General features: G+C 35.5%; 4 protein-coding genes across 7 annotated transcripts; 1 reads left to right on the top strand and 3 right to left on the bottom strand.

Moving 5' to 3' along the window:
• The first annotated feature begins 96 nt into the window (after positions 1–96).
• LOC111466230 lies at positions 97–2521 on the top strand. Its single transcript, XM_023110829.1, has 6 exons — positions 97–396; positions 628–718; positions 1356–1531; positions 1740–1800; positions 1905–1957; positions 2268–2521. Exons 1-5 carry the CDS (start codon positions 274–276, stop codon positions 1919–1921), a joined length of 468 nt encoding a protein of 155 aa, XP_022966597.1. The 5' UTR covers positions 97–273; the 3' UTR covers positions 1922–1957; positions 2268–2521.
• A 544-nt stretch (positions 2522–3065) lies between these two features.
• LOC111466225 (rop guanine nucleotide exchange factor 7-like) lies at positions 3066–6277 on the bottom strand. 2 transcript variants are annotated; one of them, XM_023110818.1, is made up of 7 exons: positions 5460–6277; positions 5264–5380; positions 5026–5180; positions 4593–4667; positions 4219–4509; positions 3783–4139; positions 3066–3696 (listed from the first exon to the last, which is right to left on the bottom strand). In XM_023110818.1, the coding sequence occupies exons 1-7, from the start codon at positions 5770–5772 to the stop codon at positions 3238–3240; spliced, it is 1767 nt and encodes a 588-aa protein (XP_022966586.1). In that variant the 5' UTR covers positions 5773–6277; the 3' UTR covers positions 3066–3237. The 2 variants fall into 2 exon arrangements, with proteins under 2 accessions (XP_022966586.1, XP_022966588.1); XM_023110820.1 differs by lacking the exon at positions 4593–4667 and having other exon boundaries at positions 4219–4529; positions 4980–5180.
• Positions 6278–7558: 1281 nt separating this feature from the next.
• On the bottom strand, positions 7559–15031 carry LOC111466222 (peptidyl-prolyl cis-trans isomerase PASTICCINO1). 3 transcript variants are annotated; one of them, XM_023110813.1, is made up of 21 exons: positions 14903–15031; positions 14511–14601; positions 14276–14360; positions 13979–14048; positions 13526–13623; positions 13299–13421; positions 12976–13008; positions 12539–12597; positions 12345–12429; positions 12102–12260; positions 11842–11899; positions 11527–11672; positions 10940–11037; positions 10769–10838; positions 10174–10233; positions 9988–10044; positions 9687–9755; positions 9498–9575; positions 8329–8430; positions 8177–8248; positions 7559–8073 (listed from the first exon to the last, which is right to left on the bottom strand). In XM_023110813.1, the coding sequence occupies exons 2-21, from the start codon at positions 14576–14578 to the stop codon at positions 7798–7800; spliced, it is 1866 nt and encodes a 621-aa protein (XP_022966581.1). In that variant the 5' UTR covers positions 14579–14601; positions 14903–15031; the 3' UTR covers positions 7559–7797. The 3 variants fall into 3 exon arrangements, with proteins under 3 accessions (XP_022966581.1, XP_022966583.1, XP_022966584.1); XM_023110815.1 differs by lacking the exon at positions 14903–15031 and adding an exon at positions 14693–14892; XM_023110816.1 differs by lacking the exons at positions 14511–14601; positions 14903–15031 and having other exon boundaries at positions 14284–14352.
• Positions 15032–18602: 3571 nt separating this feature from the next.
• Positions 18603–21076, bottom strand: LOC111466227. The gene is made up of 5 exons (XM_023110827.1): positions 20339–21076; positions 19945–20250; positions 19515–19863; positions 19300–19434; positions 18603–19201 (listed from the first exon to the last, which is right to left on the bottom strand). The coding sequence occupies exons 1-5, from the start codon at positions 20651–20653 to the stop codon at positions 19080–19082; spliced, it is 1227 nt and encodes a 408-aa protein (XP_022966595.1). The 5' UTR covers positions 20654–21076; the 3' UTR covers positions 18603–19079.
• Between the last annotated feature and the right edge of the window lie 1486 nt (positions 21077–22562).

Raw genomic sequence — 22562 nt, 5'->3', positions numbered from 1 at the left:
TTTTTTTTTTTTTTTTTTTTTTTTTTTTTGTTATTATTATTTTTATTTATTTATTGATTTCTGACGGCCTTTTTTTTCTCTGGGTATAAATTGGTGAGTAAGCGGCAGTTTCTTCATCATTTCAACTCTGCATCATCATCCAGCATTCACGTGTTCTTCCCTTCCCCCCCCTTTCTCTCTCTTTTTCTGCTCCCTCTGTTCTTTCCGCCATTAAAGCCCCTTCATCCACTACCACCTGACGCCCTACTCTGGTTTTCACTGTTTAGGATCAAAATGGACGGAAACAACCATGTGCGTTCCTCTTCTTCTCTCACCACTGACCTCTTTGGCTCTAAACACACTTCCTCTTCTTCTACCTCTGGGATTTTTGGCTCTATTTTTTCCCCTTCTTCCAAGGTTTGTTTGATCCTTCTATTCTTTGTCTGTCCGATTTCACTTTCATAATTCATTTTCAGGTTTTTTCTTTCTTTCCTTCGTTTTCTCTCACTAATCTCCATGGATTCTCACTCTTCTTGTTCTTGTTTATTGTAATCTTTGAGTTTTAATTCAATAACCAACGAATTGAAGCGAATCATTGATGGTGTTAATTATTATCTCTTTTATCTCTAATCTGTGTTAATTATTCAGGTGTTAGGGGGAGACTCACTGCTCTCTCGAACCAAAGAGATTGAGAGGGCTTCTGTAAATCAGCCTTGGATCCCCAACGCTGATGATCAAGGTTTGTATATACATATAATTTGATTATCTTTCCAAGAAGAAGATTGAGCATTGAGGTTCTTGTTTGATTCTCACTTTGAGGGTCTCACCTGAAAATTGGTTATTCTAGCTCTCTTGATTTTGTATGGTGCTGAAACTGATTTGTTGAACTTCAGCTGGTTCTCTGTTTCTCAGATAAGGATTCTTTTAAAGAAAGAAAAACAAAACAGCTGAAAATATTAGTGGATTATCATTTTGAAGTTTCTCTCTCTATTGTATAAAAATGTTTCCTATGCCATGTTCAAGAACATACTGACAGGTTTCATAATCCTTTCAACGGTTCTTTTCTTTTCTTTTCTTTTTAGAATTGTAGCCAAACAGGTTGAGAATTCAGAAAAGTGTTTTTAGTTAGCCATATTGCGTTAAGATATTGAAAAAGAAAACATTCTTGATCATGTGTTGAAGAAAATATGTTAGTAGGTTGCTAGAGAAATCTTCTCAAGACAAATTTTAGGATTCAATCCACAACCAGGGATCATACTTCCAATATCCAGTGACTCTAAGCCAGTTTTGGATTGTTTACCCACGAACTTTGTTTCAAAAATTGCTTTGATATTATTCTCTTCATTCTTCCTTATTGATAACTTTTATCTCTGCAGATCATACTGCTAATCAAAGACAAAAGGAGAGTCGGGAGACGAAGAATAAAGATTCAGGTTCCATCTATCAGGATCAAAGAGCCCAACCATGTCAGTTTACCTCATCAATCTATTATGGTGGCCAAGATGTTTATGCTCATCCTCAGAATTCCCACAATTCTGGGGTGAACTCGACTGTGAGTTAAACAAATTTATATTCATCACTTCATTTTCTTTGATAAATTCATAATCTTAAAGCACTAAACATGGTACTACTCTTATCCTTGAACTGCTTGCTCCTGTTCAAACAATGGTAACATGTAGCTGACTGAACAGACATTGAAATTGAGTATTGTTTTGCCCCCCAGTGATCTGCCTTGACTTGTTCTGGTGATATGTTTTCAGTTCAAGAAGGACGGGGGAGAAGACGATTCTGGAAGTGCTTCAAGAGGAAATTGGTGGCAAGGTATGAAATAATAGAGGTGCTGCTTATGAGACAAAAAATATATATTGAAAATTATCTTTGTTTCTAATACTCTACTTTCTTTTGCAAATCATTGTCATTTGCAGGGTCTCTTTATTATTAATTCTAGATCACTTGCCAAGGTTTTATACTTATTAAGGTACTTTTAGTTCTAAGATGATTTTTTTTTTTTAGCTTTTGGCTGATTGTTCTATAATTGATCGTTTGTCTCCCTGACTTGTATCTTTCTTTAGAGTTTAAAATTGTAGATTCTGATCATCACCCAACTCCACAAGCTTGCCTTATAATTCCAGAGTTTCGTGGTTTTTCATGATGTTTAGTTTGGAGTAAACTTATATCGGTTTCCAATCGAACCTTCATTCGAATTTGATTTGATTAATATCTTTATTATCGACTTGTATAAATGTGAGATTGAGTTGTGTATTTACTTTTGATTCTTATACTTGCAGGTACATAGGATCATAGATCAACCTCTTATTTTATGAAGCTAGACGATAGCGAGATCGTTGTGAACAACAAAGCTGGTTGATCCATTTTCCAGCCGAACACAACAGAATCTCTTTTAGTTAATGGAATAGTTATAAGCATCTTTCTAAATTTTACTGTAAAGAATGCTGTTGCTGCTACTGCTGTTGTTTGCTGTTTTGTTTGAACCTTGGTGTTTTTAAGCATAAATGAAACCTGCTGCGCTGTTTGCTAATCAGTATCATAGGAAGGTACGTATATCTCAGAATGATTAAGATACTCTTGTTTTCTTTGATCATAATTCAACTTGTTTAGCTCCCAAACGATGAACATGACACTGTAAGTGTCATTTTCGGATCCTTACCTGAAGTTAAGGATATGTTGACAGAGTTGCATGCCAAAACCAGTCATTTTCTGTGGATGTTTATGGCTCTTGCTTTTCCATGGTCGTTATGTTTGGCCGTTGGGAAAAGAAATAATTGAAAAGATTGATGGGATAGGGACAGAGATTCTGCAGCCACAATTCTTGGCAATGTTTGATCTTCATTTTTTTTCCTTTTTCTTTTTTGATGCTACTTCCGGTTCTGTTCAATCTTGTTCTTGTTCTGGTCCACACACCATTCATAATTTTGAAAGTAGAATAAATACTGTGCCAACCCAACCAAACCGAACCAACCAACGGCGTCATTGTTACGTCAAAATCGGAATCAAAAGAATCAATCAGAACAAATTATGAACTCTGAGAAGAAAGGATTGCCAAAAGACTTTTAATGGTGCACTGATTAATAAGCACGTATGTATTACTTTGAAGGCGGAGCATTTGATTCCTCATCAACACAAATACAAGCCAAATTGAAGACTAAATATACATCCTATACATACAAAAAAACATCCACAAAACTGACAAATTCAACTGGAAAACGTACAGCCATGAAAACCAAGCTTGGATTTTACTCATGCAAACGATCCTTGTTCGGGGGAGGGGAAGCTCATTACTCCTTCCCTGAGCTGAGCGGTTTGCTTGTCGAGTTCTGCGTAGGCAACTGATTCAAGTTTCTCTATATCATTGCTGGCTTCTTTTCCTCCTCTTGCTTCGATACCAAGGTAGTCGATCAAAACCTTTCTGATACCGAACCCACGCTGGGCAGTTTTGGCAGGACTCGCTGCTTGAACAGGTGAAAAGCTTGGAGTGGCAAATGGTGTTTTATATGGAGTGCCAGAGATGGGCACTGAGAAATGCAATGGGCTGTTCTTGTGAGAAATCACACCAAGTTTCGATATGGACGAGAGCTGCTGATCAGAATGCTTTGTGAGATCGTCCACATAAAGCAAATCATCGATTCGTGCAACGACGTTGAATGCTAGGCTCTCCAAAACTCGAGAGTAGCTCTCTAGGATGGATTTTCCGACATCCTAAACGATCAAAACAGACATTACCTACTCAAGTTACTATGTGTTAAGCTCAGTGGAAATGTTAAAAGGTTCCAGTAGGGACAGACCTTATTGTACTGGATCTTGTTCATATCTAAGGTTGTCTGTGGAAGACCAGGAAACCGTTGCTTCAGGCAAAGCAATAGAGTTTCTGCTCTCTCTGCTAGCAGCTCCATTTTCTCCGAGTCGACCATCAGCTCCTTCACCATTTCCCATGACGATTTTGAACTGTGTTTGATTGAGTTCATAGCAGGTTTTGAGCTCGTTCTTTTCCGCCATACATAGATAGAAGCCTCGACCCGGTTAGCGATCTCAGTAGCTTGATGTTCAGATGACATTTCAAGGCAGTCAAGTAAACATTGAGGAGAGAATTGATCTGATGAAATATATCGATATATGAGATCTCCCAAACAGGCTCTTCCATTCTGAAACCAAATGGAATAAAAGATTAGAAAACCACACTACTTTAGATATCAGAATTGTAACAATTCAAGCATCTCGTACCTTCGGTAAGGCTTCGAGATATGGTTCGGGAATTTCGAGATCAGCCAAAGTAGTACTGTTAATTGCAATTGCAGCTTTTAATATCTGGTTTGTGCTGTCGCGCTTTTGTTGCAGTTGCCTTCTTGAGTCTTCCTGGAGACCACCCGGAGGAACTCGAGGCACGGGAAGCCACCATTTATCTTCTTGACGCTGTAGCACTCTATGGAAAGAGGAAGACCCATCAGTCTCAGGGCCGTGTATCCCTTGATCAACATACCAGAACTCACAAACTTCAAAACTATCTAATATTTCCTGCAGAAAGTTTATTTTACGAAATTCAGAACAAATCTCAAACGTTTGTAACACAGAGACGAGTGGACATTGGTGAATCATACAAGAAGCATGTTGTCCAGTTTCCGAAGAGCAGGAAGATTAACATAAAGATCCGAGCGTTGTTTGCACGTCATAACCTGAAGGGTCATAAAAAAACCCCATCAAAAAATTGATGCTTTTACAAATACATAAACATACAAACTCTCCCGTTTTCACGTTCTCGATGCAGGCCTGTTCTTACAACAAAATCAGAAACCTTATGATTGTATTGAACAAAAAATCCGACTCTAACATATAACCCAAAAGAGAGAATTAATCGTTGACGCTTTTCGTCAGTGTTTGTACAAATTTACTTAGCGTTTATATATGAACATATTCACAAGCTATGAAGGCAACAATACGGAAGGCAACAGGCAATTCGAACAGGCACAAACTTCATACTTAGAAAACAAAACCCATATAGCCATAACAAGCCTGTTTGAAGTTATTCAGTACCTCAAGCTTGCTTCCATCAGGAAACGTCTGCCAAGTAGGCATGAACTCGACAATATGATCGCTAACACAAAGAAGCCAATCCATCTCCCTTCGCCACCGCACTTTCTTCTCTTCTGAAATAGGTTCTAATCGCCACAGTTGCCCAAACAGAGTGGCTATAACAAAACAATGGCAAAGGGAATCAGTTTCTACCAATGCCAATCCTAGATAGAATATCAGGCAATAAGTCAAAGCATACCACAAAGATTTGTAATGGCATTCGATATAGCCAACGCCGTACAAACCCCATTTCCGCAGCCTGACATATCTTCTCCGAGCAGCAGTTTAGAAAACCTTTCCTTCAACATCTCAACCTCTGTAATCCCCACACAGCATTAAAAGATCAATACAGTTTATATGGAGAAACCCCACAAAGAAAAGAGGGCCAAAATTACCTGACGAGGGAGATACTTTCTTCTCCACCTTCCTATTATCATCATAGCTTTTTTCTTCTTTATCAGCAACATTAGGTCTAATACAATCCGGTCCGTAAGCTTTTCGAGTGGACCAACTCAATGAAGAAGGGGGCGATGAGTCCTCCGAGCCACTGTGACTGTGCTCCTCAAGCCCCCCTGTGGTTTCCGATGTAAGAAAATCAGAGCTCGAGCTACTCTCACGTCCATGTTCTTCAACCAAATGGCTAAACATCTCATTTTCAGGCACAATGTGGCCAATCCCTTGGCTCTTTTCAACCACACTCTCATCCATTACAATTTCCGTTCTTCAATCACAACCATAGCACAAAATCAAAGCAACCCACTTCGAATCCACCCACTAGAAGCCTTATTAATCCAAACCCTTCTGCAAATCAAGCTCAAAACACAAATTCCGATGGAGATTCCAACACCCAGAAAGACAAATCAAAGAAAATGGGGTTCGTAATGATTTCGATTTAAAGCTCTATCCAAAAGGTTTCATCACAAATCAACCATGCCCGATAATGAAAAGGATATGTACAAACGGTTAAAACAAACAACAAATAAAGAAAGAATGAAAGAAAGAGAGCGGTGAATTTAAATCATGATTACTTCGTGGATAAACACATGAAGTAGGAGACAGGGAGAGCCTCCGTCCGCCATTGATATTGATGAGAGCTCAACAAAGCATCCATGGTCCCCAAGATGGAAGCTTTGCGTTCCTTAAACGAGGGTTCGTGAATGGCAGATGCAATGCAGCAATTAAATTAACTTTTGGCGTTTCAAAATGAAAATGAACTACGAGCCAAGGGAATCGTGAAAGAGGGAGTACCGTTTTATACATGGAAAGAAAAAAAATGACAATTTTTTTTTAAGTTATTAAAAAATAACATAATTTTCTTTTTTTAGTTAAAAAAAAACATAACATAACCCTTATATCCTTTAATATTTAAAAAATAATAATTAATTTAAAAAACAAGAAAATGTTAGTCATGGATTGTAGTTTATGAACAAGAATTTATAGTAAAAATTGCCGAAAAGAAAAATAGGTAAATAACTAAAATATATTTTTAATTTCTTAAATAATAAGCAACCAAATAAAAAGAAATGTCTCCTTAATAAAAAATTAATTAAATTTGTTCCCCCAACGGCTATGAGTTTAAGAGGGAAACATAATTTGAAGGGCCTAAGAGGGAAACAAACTCTTCATCTTCTTCCTTTCTTTTCTCTTTTGCTTTTCATTTATTCCTTCCTCTAATTCTTCAACCACCCATTTTTTAATTACCCATTCCAATTTCAAATATTATTTCCGAATCTTTTATCGGATTCTAAAAGTTTGAACAATCTTACCTAACTTGTATGGTTTGGTGGGTTATGAACTAGGTTAGGTTTAGGGTTCAAATAAGCGAAAACTTTGTAGATTTGATTGTATTCAACGGAAGATATTCATTTATTATTTATTTTTTATTTTCCAACCATTCTTTAAAACAAATTTTACTTAATCCAAAGAAAAAAAATATAAAGATTTTAGTTATTACTAGGGAAAAATATATTATTAAGTATATGATTAACTTATCTAATCTATCATATCCCAATCTATTTGATTATAATATATTGTTTTTAAGACTTTATTTAAACTTTATTCATTTAACATTTTAGTGGTATGTTTGTGGAACCACAAAATAACCATTATTCATACAATTATAGCTTTACTAATTTTTAAACTTTAAGGTTCTTTTAGTAAATGATGCTCATTGATTTCTCTCCCTAAACTTAAAAAATAGTCTAATACTTAATTATATTTTTCCTAATTTATTTTATTTATTTACTTTTTATCTCATTGAGTAATAACAACCCAATTTAACTTCAAAAGTTACCATACAATCTCTAACCTCTCGTAAACATATCAAAACTACTATTGGAGTAGAAACCCACGTGGCAACAATTAGAACACTCGTTCGAATTAAGTTTAAAAGCATCATACAAACGTGTCAATTTTTCATCTAACAAATGCACCAAGAATCTGAATAATCTGTTAAATTCGGGTGAAAAGTACAGAAACAGATGCACCAAGAATCTGAATAATCTGTTAAACTCGGGTGAAAAGTACAGAAACAAATGCACCAAGAATCTGAATCCTAAAACACATTTCATCTCCACAGACCTTATGAATCAAAAGACAAATATGGATGATTCTTTATCCTGCATTTCTTAATCTTAATGTACATGATCCAATAAGATTATTGTATAATTCATAATGCCCTTGAGGCTAAGCTGAGCTGCCCCTCCTAACATATTCTCTCTTTTTCTTTATAATCTATAGTATGGAACATCTATTCAGCCCGAGGGCTGAAAATATTCGTCTACCGGCAGGCCAGAAGCGGGATAACCAATCCCTTGGATAGTCATCTGCTATACTATCATCACTAAATTCAGAGCATTTGTCATCCTCATTTTGTTCTAACTTATCAGAGTTTTCCTGGATTTCACCTGAGTTCTGGAGATCTCTATCTTCAGCTCCAGCCTCTGAAATTTCGCCCGGTTTTTTGTCAAATAGTCCTTTGAACTGTTTCCTTGCTTTCTTCTCCACTTCCTGTAGATGGAATAGTGAAGCAGAAGATCAAAATGATATCTTATAATAATTTCGCTCCCTTCTTTAATGCTAAATTGAAATGATGAGATTGTTTTATTCTGACCTGTTTCTTTTGCTTCAGTTTTAGGAGGGCTGCAGTGGCATCGGCTTCAGATGATTTATCAGCTTTTTTCATCTATTGGTGTGAAGTATATATAATTCAGAAATGGGAGTAAAACATCCAGAGCATACCATTGAAAAATTAAAAAACTTTACCATTTCAAAGTCGTTCTTTGCTTCCTCAAAGTCTCCGAGGGTCATGTAGGCCATCCCTCGACGATACAAAGCTTTGGCATTTCCAGGGTTTGCATCTATAACCTGCATAATACCCACTTAAGAGAACTGTTCAAGGACTAGTATGGAATGAAACATAGTAAAAAAACATGTAAATAATCTGTAATCATTAATCAAGTTCATCAGATTATCAAAACTCATTCGTAAAGAAATCTTCAAAAATGGACTTTGTAAATGATTTCATTTATCCTAGAGTCGAAGATCCGAGTTTAAATCTTTATGATACTATTTATTCTTCATTCCATTTTAATGGCACACCTATTGGCTTTTGCAAAAAAAAAAAAAAAAAAAAAAAAAAAAAAAAAAAAAAAAAAAAAAAAAAATCATACTTGGAGGGTGTTAATAAAAGAATAAACTAAAAATAGATTTAATGGACTCTATGTAATAGTCAAGCCTACCACTAACACATATTGTCCGCTTTAACCCGTTACGTATTGCTGTTAGCCTCACGATTTTAAAACGCGCTTGTTAGGGATTGGTCTCCACACCCTTATAAGAAATGTTTCTTTCTTCTCTCTGACTGATGTGGGACTCACAATCCACCCCCTTGGGGACCAGCACCCTTGCTGGCACACCGCCTAGTGTCTAGCTTTGATACCATTTGTAATAGTTCAAGCACACCACTAATAGATATTGTCCACTTTGACCTATTACGTATCGCCGTCAACCTCACAGTTTTAAAACGCGTCTATTAGGGAGAGTTTCCATACCCTTATGAGGAATGTTTCGTTCCTCTATCCAACCGGTGTGCGATCTCACACTCTAGCCTAACAACAACTTAAGCATTTGGGTTTCTATGACTGATTTAACTGCCTTTAAAATATAATTGTTCTTTGTATTTTTAAATCCTTCTGATCATCCAAATGTTCCCCCTGCTTCCCTACGCCACTTTACTCTTTGTATATGAGTGGGGTGCAGGGAACAACCGTGGCTCAAAAGAATACAGGCTGAGAATCCTGTCAGATACTGCGAATGGAGATCACCGTAACAGTCAAATGTAATCCATGAATAAATTCATGCCATCAATTTAGCTGCCAGGAGAAAATGGTCTTTTCCAAGACGGAAGTGGGCTAAAAAGTTATAAAACATACCTTGTTACACATCTCAATGGACTTTCTGCATTCTCCCAGTTTCAAGTAGCATGCAGCGACATTCAGGTTTAACAAATCCTTGAAAAATCAGATATGAAGGACAAGTCTTAAACCGACTAGGTTGGCAGCAAACCAGGTCAAATGTTCAAGTTTAAGATGACTCGAGATCAAATGCTTGCAAGTACTTACTCGGGTATTAGAAAAAACTTTTCCTTCTTCATCATCTTGTGGATTGACGTGATTGAATTCACGAAGCACCTGCAGAATCAGAGATGGCCATAACAATTAGACATTTAACATAAGTAGCTTATAAATTATTTGTTTGATTCCTCCATCTAAAAGAGGTGGAAAGTCGCAATTTCCAGTTTTAAATAAGCAAACGAATTTAACAAAAAGAAAAAGAAAATCTTGGACTATGTGGCAATAAATTAATATTTATGAAAAAGTTGCGCTTAAACAAGATGAGGAGAGTACGAGCAGAATAGATTGCCTTCTCATACTTGGCTTTAGCTAGTTCGAATTTTCCTTCTTTGAAAAGTCTGTTGCCCTGGAAATAAAGTATAAATAAGTGCCATTTGGAATCATTAGCACAGGGAGAAACTGCAGCCTGCCAGTAGAATAATATAGCATAATAATAGCCCAATATTAGCCAAGACAAACAAAAAGGACAAGATACCGTGTTCTTTATCTTCCCTGCTTCGTCCATTATGCTTTTGAAGTCCAGGCCATCCCATTCCTGAAGATTCATAAGTTGAATTATGAAAGTTTTTTTTTAAAAAAAAATCAAAGGGTATGTGACACACCATGTACTAATATATGCTTCATTCATTTTCATTCAATATTCAAAGAACAGTATCAGACTAAACTACAGACATTTTGAACTTATAATTCACAGATGAGGTTATTGCCATGCCAGGATCAGATATCAAAATGAAGATTATGAACAAAGAAGTATCTGCACGATCAACAACTCAAAAACAAGATGATTCAATGTTTGTTCGAAATGTACTGCAAAAAAATTGCAGCATTGGGGATAACTATTGGGAGTTTAAAATTAAGAACACGTGCAAAGAGTCTAATGCTAAACAATAACAATAGTACTGGCAACTATTTAACTTATTTGCACCTTTGGCCTCTCTTTTCTTTTAACAAAAAATGAAAAGAGACGCACAAAAGATACAAACTCCACGAGGGGGAGAAACGAGAACACAAAAGGACAAAGGATGAACAAAGTAACCAAACCAAAGATCCGAAAAACTGAATAATTGCACCTTTGGCATCTCAAAACCAAGAAGTTCAATTTCCCATTGAACGTGAGCACCTGCTGGAACATCAGCTGGCCTGAGAACATAGAAAAAAGCACGTCAAAGACTACATTGAGTCATACATATTTTGGAAAACCAAGATACAATTAAGTTACTAAAAGAAAGGTCGAGTACAACCTCGGGAACTTGTCATATGCATAATCTGGAGGACAAGTAACTAGCGCTATTTCTCCAGGCAGCATCAAACGGACAGACATTTCAAATCCCTCAGGCACCTATTACACAATCATGAGCCATAAACTTGACAATTATTATATTAAGCACATGCAGGTTAGAAAGCACAGAGCTTCTACCCAAAATCCCAGACATAATCAATTCAAAAATTGTTGGAACCTCCTTAAACAAACCACGCAAAGAAATCATGGAAGGTTGGTGCAGATTATTTGGTAGAATACACTACCCTGTTTTTAAAGACAAGACCTTTGGTCATCCGATCTACTATTTAGTATTAATGAACTCAAAAACATGCAAATGCATCTTACAGAACCCTGCCAATCCAATTTCAAAGGACCATAACTCTTTCTTATGTCCTTCCTAACGATATATACGCTGCATGTAGTGTGCTAACTAATTGTTCGGGAAGACATTTCCCCATTTTCCTTTTCTATTTACCATAACAGCCTTTCTAGTAGATCATCTCTCATAATCAACAAAAGAATCCACGAGCTGAGTTACTGTCAGTAATAAAAGGGAAGACAACTCACAAGCCCTTCTCCAGATTGGAATTCCAATGGCTGACCATCATTATCGACTTTTGTATCGTAGAAAACTCTTTTATCTTCACTCAGCATGGCCTTGTAATGCACACGTAATAGACTGTCATGAAGAGGGCAATCCATTGGAAAATCACCTGATTATTCCAGAGAATATGGAAGTATTATCATTGATGGACAAAAACAATGTTCAAGTACGTCAAATACTACAATCATAGAAGGAAATTTCATCAAACTCGTGGCTCTAATTTGTCTATGTTCCTTATAAATGTCAATTTGAGTGAGAGTACAGTTCTGAACCCAGACCTTTTCCATCACGAATTCGTCGTTTGATCAGCCGTCCATCTCCAAGCATGTCTCTTACCTACTCATTCATTACTAGAGTGTTAAGCTCAATGATTGTGAGAGATACATAAGTAATAAGTTTAGCAAAAGGATAATCAAACAATCAGCTTTTTCAAAGTAGGTTAATGACAGAAAGAATCAATTTAAACAAAGGGTAGTAAATCCACCCCCAAGCAGATCAATGATGCAATATAATCTAGTTTAACAATGACTTCACTAACCTGAATGAAGTGGACAAGCTCCACTTCGAAATGAACTTCTTCAATACCATCCTCCACCGTAATTAGAGGAGATGGAGTTAAATACTGACTAGTGACAAATATTACAGCCTTTTCTCCTCGTGTCATCGTTCCAATACCCATTTCTAAACCTTTTGGGACCTAACATGCATGCAAAGAGATTAAGTGAGGAAATAGACAAATATGAAAATGAATAGAAAATTAGACAAGGTCTTAAACATTAACCTCTGACTTTCCAAAAGTGAAAAAGTATGGCTCTCCAGTTGTGCGTGCTAGAATCACTTTACCGTCACCTGTCCTTGCGGAAATCCTAGAGGCATCCACATTTTCAACAAAAATACAAACTCAGTTTGGTTCTCAACATATCAAATAAGAACAAATAATAAAGATAAAAAATAACGCAAGGAAAACACATATACCAGGCTTTGATCTCGTAAGGCTCCCTTGGTGATTCCCAACCCTGCCCCTCATTAATAACCTGTTAAAAAATATCAAAACGTAAAAAATTGTAAACTCACCTTTCATATTCATCAGGAGCATTCCACAGAGTTTTCCACATGTTAAAAGAAAAACTTTCCCAGCACCCCCTACATTTAACATCCCATCTTAAATTCTGCTAATCACATCCGTATAAGCCCCTGTAGTTATTTTCTATGTTCATTTGATATATTAAATCAACAATTGTTCCATTAAACAGCAATGCCAATTGCAACTATTAGAAATTCCACTGATGTATCTAAGTTTGTATACTTGAGAATTGAAACTCTAAGATCATATTGCTTAAAATGTGTATTTTTACTCAACTATAGAAACACTACAAATTACTTAGTAACGCTTGTTTCATTTTTACCAATACCTTCTTCACAACGCCAAAATCGTTGCTCACAACCTGCAAACATATCAATAAGAAAAGTTAATAACTACCGGATCACAATCAGACACAAGCCAAGATCTTTAAGGTTGAGGGGCCAAACCAAGCAAGCAAAAATATGTATTAAGAAGGTTAGGAAGTGAAAAGGTGTATGCATATTAATGACTCAGCATCACTAGATTTCATCTACGGTCCTGAAGTAAATATCATTTACCACATGAATCTTTATATTTTAGAAAGTTTTATTGTCGTCCGATTTTTATGTGATTCACGTGATAAGAAAAACATTGAACTTTGACATTTCTTGCCTTGGCCTTAAAAAAATCCAACATCTCAATCTCAAAATGCAGTTCATCTTCCTTCGGGAAGCTGCTACTGACTGAAAGTGGGCAGTCCTCCTCTCCGTAGTGCATTTGGGGTTTCATCTTGAACTGAAACAACAGTAAAAAAGGTTAATTGTAATAAATGTCCAAGAGATGTTATTATCTTCCTCTTTAGGTAATACAGATGCACCAAGCTCAAGAAAGAAAATTACCATAGCCACTTCACCCTTCAACATTGTTGGAATACCTTCTAGCAATCCAAGTATCATTTTGCTTTTGCCTAAAATATGCCTTGTTGGAATGCCCTTCCCTGATATGTAAAAAGAAGACATTATCATCCACACAAAAGAAACAAACAATAAAGTTTTTTTTTTTCGTCTAGTCCACATCACAACAATAATGATTCATCTGGTTAAAGCCTATAAATTTTCCATCCAACAGTTTCCACATTCATTAGAGATTATGATAAATAGAATATGTTCGACGACCAGAAATCCTCAGCTTCAATGTCAAAACTTCTGGAAGTATTTGATAAGCAAATGAAAACAACTTTGTTATTCAGTCAACAGCTAAAGCAGTACGTGACATAGTTTTTCGTTAGTCAGCTCCACCAAAAATCCATATTCCCCAAAGATGCATTCCTTAAAAGCAAACTATCAACTCACCTCCATATTCTGATCGAGTCGAATCAACAACAAATCCATCAAGTGTTCGTACGGTGCAGTGATAGACAACCTACAACACCAAAGCACACAATCTCATTTATCTTTTCCTATTTACTCTAAGATTCAACATAAGCTCTGAGAAACCAAAGGATTTTGAGCCTGAAACACATGTCGTGTGTTGCCTAGAAGTTCAAACAACTTATTTAGAATTTTGAACTAAAATAAGCAACACAGGCAGTGAACATTTTAAAAAGTCCCAAGGCAAAAAAAAAAAGTTTAAACGTGTATATTAGCAACCTGATCACCTTCCGAAGGTGTCAATTCACCACCTCCGGGTCTCATCAAGGCTTTCATCAAGCTTCCGGGCACAATTTTCGCCTTCCTTTAGGTCCAGAATTATATACAGGCAAGAATTAAAGGGGGGGGAAAAAAAAACATCAGAAATGCTGGTTATCAACAATTATTGTTGATGAAAGGGGCCTGACAAGTGAATATGTGAAGAAGCCCGAATTCCGTGGCCAATGAGGGATACCTCTTCTCGTCCTCAGAGGGTTCTTTCTTTTTCTGAGGTAAGAGTTCCTGCTCCGTATCAACTGCCATGGCCGATTAACTTGGAAAGAAAGCTGAAAACGGAAAAATAATATTATACTAAATATAATTAAGGCAGAAAAGCAGAAGTAATAGTGATCATTAATGGCGGATGGGAACTCTAGCCTTCAAGCCGAAGAATGGGAATTCATAGTAGAAATTCAATCAACAATTCACATCTTAGTTTCATCAGAGAATTAACCAAAAGAACAAACAAAAACTTCCAGTGAGACTGATCTCAGGAACTCAACTCAACTCAACTCAACACAAGAAGATGTTGACTGAGGTAAAAGAAAAAAGATTCGGGGTCGGAGAAGAATCAAACGTGAGAATTACCTGAAAAGTAAGAGAAGGAGATGAATTTGAAGCTCGCAGAGCTAATGGTCGGGAATCAAATAACAGTTGAACTCGAACCTCGTTCGTTCTTCGTTGATCTCGCCCAAACATCAGTCCGGCCTGGTCTGTATGTGGAATTGGAAACTCGTGCAGACCGCGTGTCCAACCAAACTTGCGAGCTGGGCCTGGGCCTGGGCTGAATTGGGCCCATCAAATCAGACCATTTGCAGTTATTTTTTAGAATTATCGAATCTAAATCTTAAAATTAAGATTAATTAAAGCACATTTCAAATTCGAATATAATTTTTTTTTTCCTTATAAAAAACTCAAATTTTATAAAGGAATCTTTTGGATAAATTAAATTAAATAAAATAAAATTTTTGGTAATTAAAAAAAGTTAGAAGTAGGAATTACATTAAAAAAAAGATCGGGTGAACTTATTAAGTTGGTGACCCGAACAACTTCAATAAATTCACACCCTAATCCAACCCAACCCAACACTCCATTTTTTGGGTTGAGTTGTCGAGTTTTTTTTTAATTATTTTTTTAAAGAAATATTATTTTATCCCTAATTCACGTTACATCAATTACTAAAATTTCATAAATCTCAATTATAAAACCTTCATAAATCACAACTCATTAGTAACATCGGTTATAAACGTTAAATATTTTTTATCATAATAATAATCTTAAAAGTAAGGTTGGAGGCTGAGTTGGATTATAACCTTATTTTCAGATGGACGAGATTCATGCCATACAAAAAATATCAACCCACGTGGTACTGACTTCAATTTATATGGCTGAAATCAAACCGATTTGTTAATTTTTATCTGTAATAAATATAGTTTGTTTGCGTGTGCAAATTAGCTCAACAATTAATTGCAATAGGATCTTGAAGTAGTTGATGATGTTTGTTGATAAATTTTTAAAATTTTAATATTTTTCAATTTCATCCAAATATTTACCAAATCATTATGAACTTATAATAAAGTTGATTAAATATCCGTATTTTAATTGTTCATATATATAGTTCAACAAATAGATTAAGTATTCAAATCCCTCTAATTATGTTATTAAACTTGGAATTTAATGGTAATAAATCAACTAAAAATTAAAATTAAGTTGATTTATTACACTTTAATAACACACAACTTTAATAACCATCATTAGTATAAAATTAAGTATTCATTCATTCCATCATTTCGAGTTCATGAGTTCATGAGTTCATCACTTTAATATATAATATCACATTTCTAACTTTCAACCGCCCTTTAATTCAATCTTTCAATAAAATAGCTTTAATGAGCCGAAATATTAAACTATAAACTTTTAAATAATAATTAGTGTCGGGTATATTATAAAATAAAAGTTAATAGTTTTATAATTTTACTCAGATTGAATTCGGGAAAGCCGCTAATGAATGGACTCTCCCTAGCCTTCAAACACAGCCGGTGCACCGTGCAGGTTTAGAACAATCAATGGAATAGCTTGACCTTCTTCAATCAAGGGCAGGGAGTTAAGGATCCTTCTTCTTTCTTGTCTTGCTTCAGTCTTTCCTTGATTCATAAGGATCAAGATCAGTTAAAGAATAAATAGAATGAGTTCACCCTTCCCCTATTTCTTCTTTGTAACCTCGGTCTTACTACTGCGCACCTTTTGTATGAATTCTCCTTTACAGTCGAGCTTCTGTAAGAAGCAGATGAATAATCATCTGATTTCGGAGAAAAGAAAGGGAATCTTTTCTTACAATAAAAATAGAGTTGCTTTCTAAAAAGAAGATATCAATATAGAACACAATTATAGAAGAAAAAAGGAAAAAAAAAAGGGAAAATGAGAGAGGAGGAAGGGAATTGAGCTGAAGGTGGTGCTGCGTCGGTTGGGGCGCAGACACGCGCGCATGTACGCATCTAACTAACCCAAAACGTGCCACCCTTCGACGGGCAGTGGGTGCGCGCCTTGTCCACGTGCCTACATATGTCTCCACCACCACTCCCTACCCTTTCACCTTATTATTACAACAAATCATACCTTTATTACACTATTTTTTTTTATTTCTTAATTATAAATTCATTATTTTTTTAATTAATTAATATGGGACCATTTTAAGCTTTAATTTCTCGTGATTTTATTATTTAAAGTCACATTTTTTGAGTTATAGTTATAGGATCTTTGTTTTAGGTGAATTTCTGAAAATTTCCAGAACGGAAATAATGCAGGAAGAAATAAAGTTATTAATTTAAAATAGTAGGGACAATTAAAATATAGTACAAATAATAATAATAATAATAATAATATTATTATTATGAACCAGTTTTGCGTATTTAAGATAATATTATCGCGAAATTGTAAAAGATTATGAAAAAGAAAAAAGAAAAAAGAAAATCTGACAAGGAAATAGCAGGCCACGTGCTGAGTCATCACTTTTGCTGCTTTATATTTACATTATTTTGAACTATATTGATTTTTTTATTATTATTATTATTATTATTATTATTATTATTATTATTATTATTATTGGTGCTTTAAATTTGCGTGTAGGGTGAGAAAAATATTTAATTTCACATTAATATCATTTATTTTTTTGACTCCCCATTCATGTGGATTCATACCAATAATGTTAATCCGGACAAAACATAAATTGGAGCAATAATTTCTTTAAATAAGTTTGAGGTTTTTTTATCCGCCCAAAATATAATTTCTTTAAAAAAAACACATTTATGTTACTTTTTTTAATTTTATAAATTCATTTCTTAAATAAATCAATTGACTTAAATATCACTCAAAAATTTATTACACACAAAATAAAAAATAATTTACAATAAGGAATTTGAAATTATATTAACTCAAGCATACTGTTAATAGGATATTGTCTGTTTTGACTTATTACGTATAGCCGTCAATTTTACAGTTTTAAAACGTGTCAATTTCACGTAAATCGTTTTATAGATTAGAAACTTACCTTAAAAGAATTTTAAAAATCTCAAGTACCAAAATCAATGGGAAATGTTGAATGGAAACCCTCACATGGCCTCCACTTATCATTGAGATAATAATAATAATAATAATAATAATTTCTATTAACCCTACGAACCCATTTCCATCATTTCTAAAACTCAATATATTATTCTAGTTTGAAATCTTTAATTAATTTATTCACCTTTTAAACTTATTAAAATTATATGTATTAAATATAAAGAATTACTTTTTTTTTTTTTTTTTTTTTTNTTTTTTTTTTTTTTTTTTTTTTTTTTTTTTTTTTTTTTTTTTTTTTTTTTTGAATATGTGGAGGACTAAAAGTTTGAATTAAAAAAAAAAAAAAAAAGAAGGGACTAAATTGAAAAATATATAAAAAGTGGAGGACTAAACAGAAAAAGAAGGAGAAAGAAAGAGAGAGAAGACAGCAAAGCAAGTTCTCGGGGAAAGCAAAAGGCAAAGCCAAACCACTCTCTCTTCCCTTACAGACCAAATCTACGTGGCATCCCTTTTTTTTTTCTTTTTTTTCTTTTTTAAATCATAAACATTTGCTTACCTATTTTATATTTTCTAATTTCCGTTCGTTTATTATTATTATTTGTTAGAAAAATGCTCCAAATTAACAATAAAATGAAATCTCTAATCTATTAATTTATAGTTTGATAATTAAAATAAAAATATACTTGGTTTAAAACAATGGTGTGAAAAGGGTAAAAGAGGAAGAAAGTGAGAAAATTTGTTATACATAAGAACTTTATTAGTAGGATGGGTAGGGGACAAATTGGAATCCAAAGAAAGTTTTACCAATTTGGCCTTTAGCAAAACAAATTCTTCCCATTCCCCTTCCATAAAACATTGATTATATAAGTTTGGGGCTTTAAGCCCCCAAAATCAAAAGAACAAAACAAAACTCCCACATAAACACAACTTTATTTAACCTTAACCTTAACCTTAATCTTAATCTTAATCTTAATCTTAACCAAAATAATCCCCTTTGTTGTTCTTCATCTCTTTACCCTTTTCCTATTTTGATTAAACAAAAACTCTCTCTATTCCTATAATAATAATAATAATAACCCATTAATATAATCTAACAAACCTTCATTAACTTTCTTTTAATCTTATCTTACCCCCTTTCATGTCCCTAAAAATCACACACACACCAGTTAGTAAGTAAATCTCTACTTGATCCTCTATGGCTTCTTCAGTAACTCCACTCCTGTGGAAGCCGCCCTATCTCCTGGTTTACTCCGGCCACCGCTGCCCGGAGATTCATCGCCTTCTGATGCGCCAACAACCTCTCACTCCAACCTCTACCAGATATATCTGTGGTAAATCCAACAACTCAGAACCATCTCGAAGCAAAAATGGCGAAATCAAATGATGGGGTTTCCAGAAATGAGGATTTTATGAATGTTTCATACCGTTCTTCCCTGGGTTGAACACTGATGGGGAACGAGATTGGAGCTGTTGGGGCTGAGTCCGTTGAACGTACATGTCGTCCAAGTTTAGATTCAGCGCCTTCATCACTCTAGCAGGAACTAGCACAGTCGAACAAGCTGTTGATGAAATTATACGTTCGTTAGATGAGATTTTGAGGTGAATTTGAGATTCTATGTGGAAGAAATTTGGTACAAACTTGGCTTCTTCCGGGTTTCAGAGACGGCGCCGCTTTGTCGTGGCAAGAACACACCGGTGCCGGCGCATTCCCTCTTCCCGCCGGGAACTCCGAGAAACACGGCCCTCATACCGGAGCCATTCGGTGAGGGATTTACAGAGTGTATCCGAGGAGGAGGAGGAGGAGCCCAAGGGGGTTGAGACGTTAAACCAACGGCAGAGCGACAGTTTCTTCCATCGAAGAACTCGCTGTTTCTCCCTCTGTTTTGCGGCACTTGAGGCTGCGGGTGTCTAACAGAGCCTGTTACCAGTCCGACACGAGCCGCCGAGTTTATTTGCTCGATGAGTTGTTGTCGTTTCAGATGTAGAAACTGTACACAAAAACAATTTCTCGTAAGAGACAAAACAGAGACCAAGCTCAAGGAATGAAAACCGCTACTAATTTAACATACTTGTGAAGCTTGTAGTTGCTGGTAAACGCCGGCATCGGTGTCGCGGTTTTTGAGCGGAACAGAGACTGGAGAAGGCTTTCTAGGGGGAACAGAATGTCCACGATTGTTAACGAAATTGTAAGCCTCTTCATTCATACGCATCTTGGATACTTCACCGGCGGCGGCGTAGAGTAGATCCAGAGTGAGCTGTGGATGAGAGCCTAAGGATTGGGCATTTGGGCTTCCCCTGCTGGAGCTCTGCTTGCAGCCACACCCACTTCCTACAGTACACAGCGTTGACTGAGGAGAACCAGAGGAGCGCCAACCCTGTTTGAAAAAAGATTAAAAAAGATGAAACAACCCCAAACCAGAAATGAAAAAAATGAAGAAACCAAACATATTGTTCATTTCATACATGAGATTTGTCGAGTTCAAACCCATCTTCCAGAGTGGAGCGTGCCATTTGAGTCATCAACCCAGCAATGTATTCCTCTTCATCACTCTCTGTTTCGCTGGAACCAATTAGAGATTCAACCGGGGAACCAAGATCAGAAGAAACCCCAACAGGCCAAAATCCAAGAGAATACTCAAATGGGTGCAACCCAACTCCAGCTCCATCTCTTCTCTTCTTAGCATCATTACCCACACACTTCTCCTCCAAGAACAAGTCGTCATCGTTAAGAAACTTGGGAGGAAGCCAAAACTCGCCATCATCCAAACTCTCAGCCATTTCAAAAAAGCTGAAAAAAGCCCCAAAAGAACTAAAGCAGCCAACGATTAGTATCCCCACAAGAAGAGAGAGAAACAGAGTATTATGCAAAGACGGGGGGAGGGGGGTCTGTTTCTTTAGTTGATTGGTTGAGGCTTAAGAAGGAGAAGAAGAAGAGAATGAGTAGGGTTTGAAGGAAGTGAAAAAGGGGTTGCAGTCAAATCAGAAGGAAAAAGAAAGAAAAGATTGAAAACAGAGGAAATGGGGTCAAGGGTTTAAGCGCACAGTGAGAGAAACAGTATAAGAAGGGGGGAAGGAAGAAGAATAACCCATTAACAAAAAGCCAGAAACCAGAATGAAAATAAAATACAGAGAGCAACGAAGAAGGAAGAAGAAGAAGAAGAGACTGAAAGGGAAGCCTCGGAGTACGTTTTTTAAAAAAGCAGAGGGAGTGAAAAAGTTTATAAATAATAAAAGAGAGAGAGGTTGAGAGTCACGCGCGTGTTTTGGAGCGTGGATAATACGCGCATGATAAGTGGCTGGGCAAGTTGTGGTCCATTTGGAAGGAGTTTGTGGGGCCCACTTGGCAAATGGAAGCCACTCGCTCCCACCATGTGACTAGGACCCATGTTTTTTCCCCCCCCCCTAATTTGTTTAAGAAAATAGTAATTAATTAATGATTAATTTTTAATTTAAACGGGGAAATCGCAGTGGGCCAATGGGCCTCTCTCGCTTGTTCCGTTTTCCGTAGAAACCAAACCCGCATTTTAAGTCAGCGATTTCTATATTAGCAATAATATATATTTATAATTTTTTTTTAAAAAAAATAATTATGGATTGAGTAAGATTTTAGTGGGTTTGTGTTCTTAAAGGGTTTGGTGTTTTATTATTATAATAGTGTTTAGATCTCACAACGTCTTATCGGACTATGCTCGACATATTCCACTCATTCTTTTTCTTGTGTTTCACGCTCTCGTTCTCTTGGTCAACCTTGTTGAGTAGAAGGTCAAAGAGTTGTAGATTACTGTATTTTTCACTATAAGAAAACTAGGATTCAGATTACCTTTGTTGATCGAATATCTCAAGATAAAAATATTTATTTGAGATTCGAATTACTCCACAAGTAAAATCGATCATGTCCAACTTGAATGATACTAACTTACAATATAAACTAAATAGAATTGCAAATGAATGGTAATAACATTTAGCCCTAATGATAAATAATTACGCCCAGGGAAAGTAAAATTTAGATTATCTTATTGATCAAATATCTTAAGACAATAACACTTATTTGAGATTCGAATCACTCCACATGTAACATAAATTACACAGAATTGCAAAGAAACTTAGCAATTGGCTAAAAAAGAAAGCACAAATGCTCATTTTAGTACGTTTTCTAAGTCTATTTTACAAAGATAACATACATGACTTTATATAACCTCAAAATGAAAACTTTTAACCTTCACATTCCAAGAGTTGTAACTCTATTTGATGACTATAATTAGTCATGATGTATATACTTTATGATTATAATTAACTACTATGTAAATAAACTTTAAAATACATTAAATAAACATCATAACTCAAAATTATGATCTACTTAAAATTTATAACAATGAAACATGATTCTTCTTTAATGTGGCAATTTTAACAATTTTGACAACATTTTCTTCGCATCTTTCTTTAAATTTATATAACATGAGCTAAAACATGGAACTTGGGATTCTACGAAGTTTCTTATATTTTGTGTTTGTTCTAATGGTCAAATAAATCGAATTAAAAAGGACAAGATATTTAAGATTTTAGGGTAGGAGTAGAATGACGTATTTGCCCCCACATAGTGTGTGATATTTCTGTCGGAGTGATAAGGACGTGATAAACAATGAACTGCCCGAAGATTTGCATGCAGTAGAAGATATTTCAGCCGTCC

The sequence above is a fragment of the Cucurbita maxima genome, unplaced genomic scaffold (assembly GCF_002738345.1).
Source record: "Cucurbita maxima cultivar Rimu unplaced genomic scaffold, Cmax_1.0 Cma_Scf00030, whole genome shotgun sequence".
In the NCBI taxonomy this organism is placed as follows: domain Eukaryota; kingdom Viridiplantae; phylum Streptophyta; class Magnoliopsida; order Cucurbitales; family Cucurbitaceae; genus Cucurbita; species Cucurbita maxima.
The sequence above is the reverse complement of the archived record's forward strand: the minus strand, read 5'-3'. Positions and strand labels throughout refer to the sequence as shown.

Bases quoted from the DNA above. Each gene is read 5' to 3' on its own strand.
- LOC111466230 (XM_023110829.1), top strand. From the start codon at position 274: ATGGACGGAAACAACCATGTGCGTTCCTCTTCTTCTCTCACCACTGAC. The intron at 397-627 runs GTTTGTTTGATC...TTAATTATTCAG, and splicing joins TTTTTTCCCCTTCTTCCAAG to GTGTTAGGGGGAGACTCACT. The intron at 719-1,355 runs GTTTGTATATAC...TTATCTCTGCAG, and splicing joins CCCCAACGCTGATGATCAAG to ATCATACTGCTAATCAAAGA.
- LOC111466225 (XM_023110818.1), bottom strand. From the start codon at position 5,772: ATGGATGAGAGTGTGGTTGAAAAGAGCCAAGGGATTGGCCACATTGTG. The intron at 5,381-5,459 runs GTAATTTTGGCC...TGGGGATTACAG, and splicing joins GAAAGTATCTCCCTCGTCAG to AGGTTGAGATGTTGAAGGAA. The intron at 4,140-4,218 runs GTACGAGATGCT...ATTTGGTTTCAG, and splicing joins ATCTCGAAGCCTTACCGAAG to AATGGAAGAGCCTGTTTGGG.
- LOC111466222 (XM_023110813.1), bottom strand. From the start codon at position 14,578: ATGGCAGTTGATACGGAGCAGGAACTCTTACCTCAGAAAAAGAAAGAA. The intron at 12,598-12,975 runs GTATTGGTAAAA...ATTTTTTAACAG, and splicing joins ATTTTGGCGTTGTGAAGAAG to GTTATTAATGAGGGGCAGGG. The intron at 8,249-8,328 runs GTAAAGTTTTTT...TCACACCAATAG, and splicing joins CAAAGAACGACTTTGAAATG to ATGAAAAAAGCTGATAAATC.
- LOC111466227 (XM_023110827.1), bottom strand. From the start codon at position 20,653: ATGGCTGAGAGTTTGGATGATGGCGAGTTTTGGCTTCCTCCCAAGTTT. The intron at 20,251-20,338 runs GTATGAAATGAA...TTTTTCAAACAG, and splicing joins TTGAACTCGACAAATCTCAT to GGTTGGCGCTCCTCTGGTTC. The intron at 19,435-19,514 runs GTTTGTACCAAA...TTTCATCAACAG, and splicing joins TGAAACCCGGAAGAAGCCAA to CTTGTTCGACTGTGCTAGTT.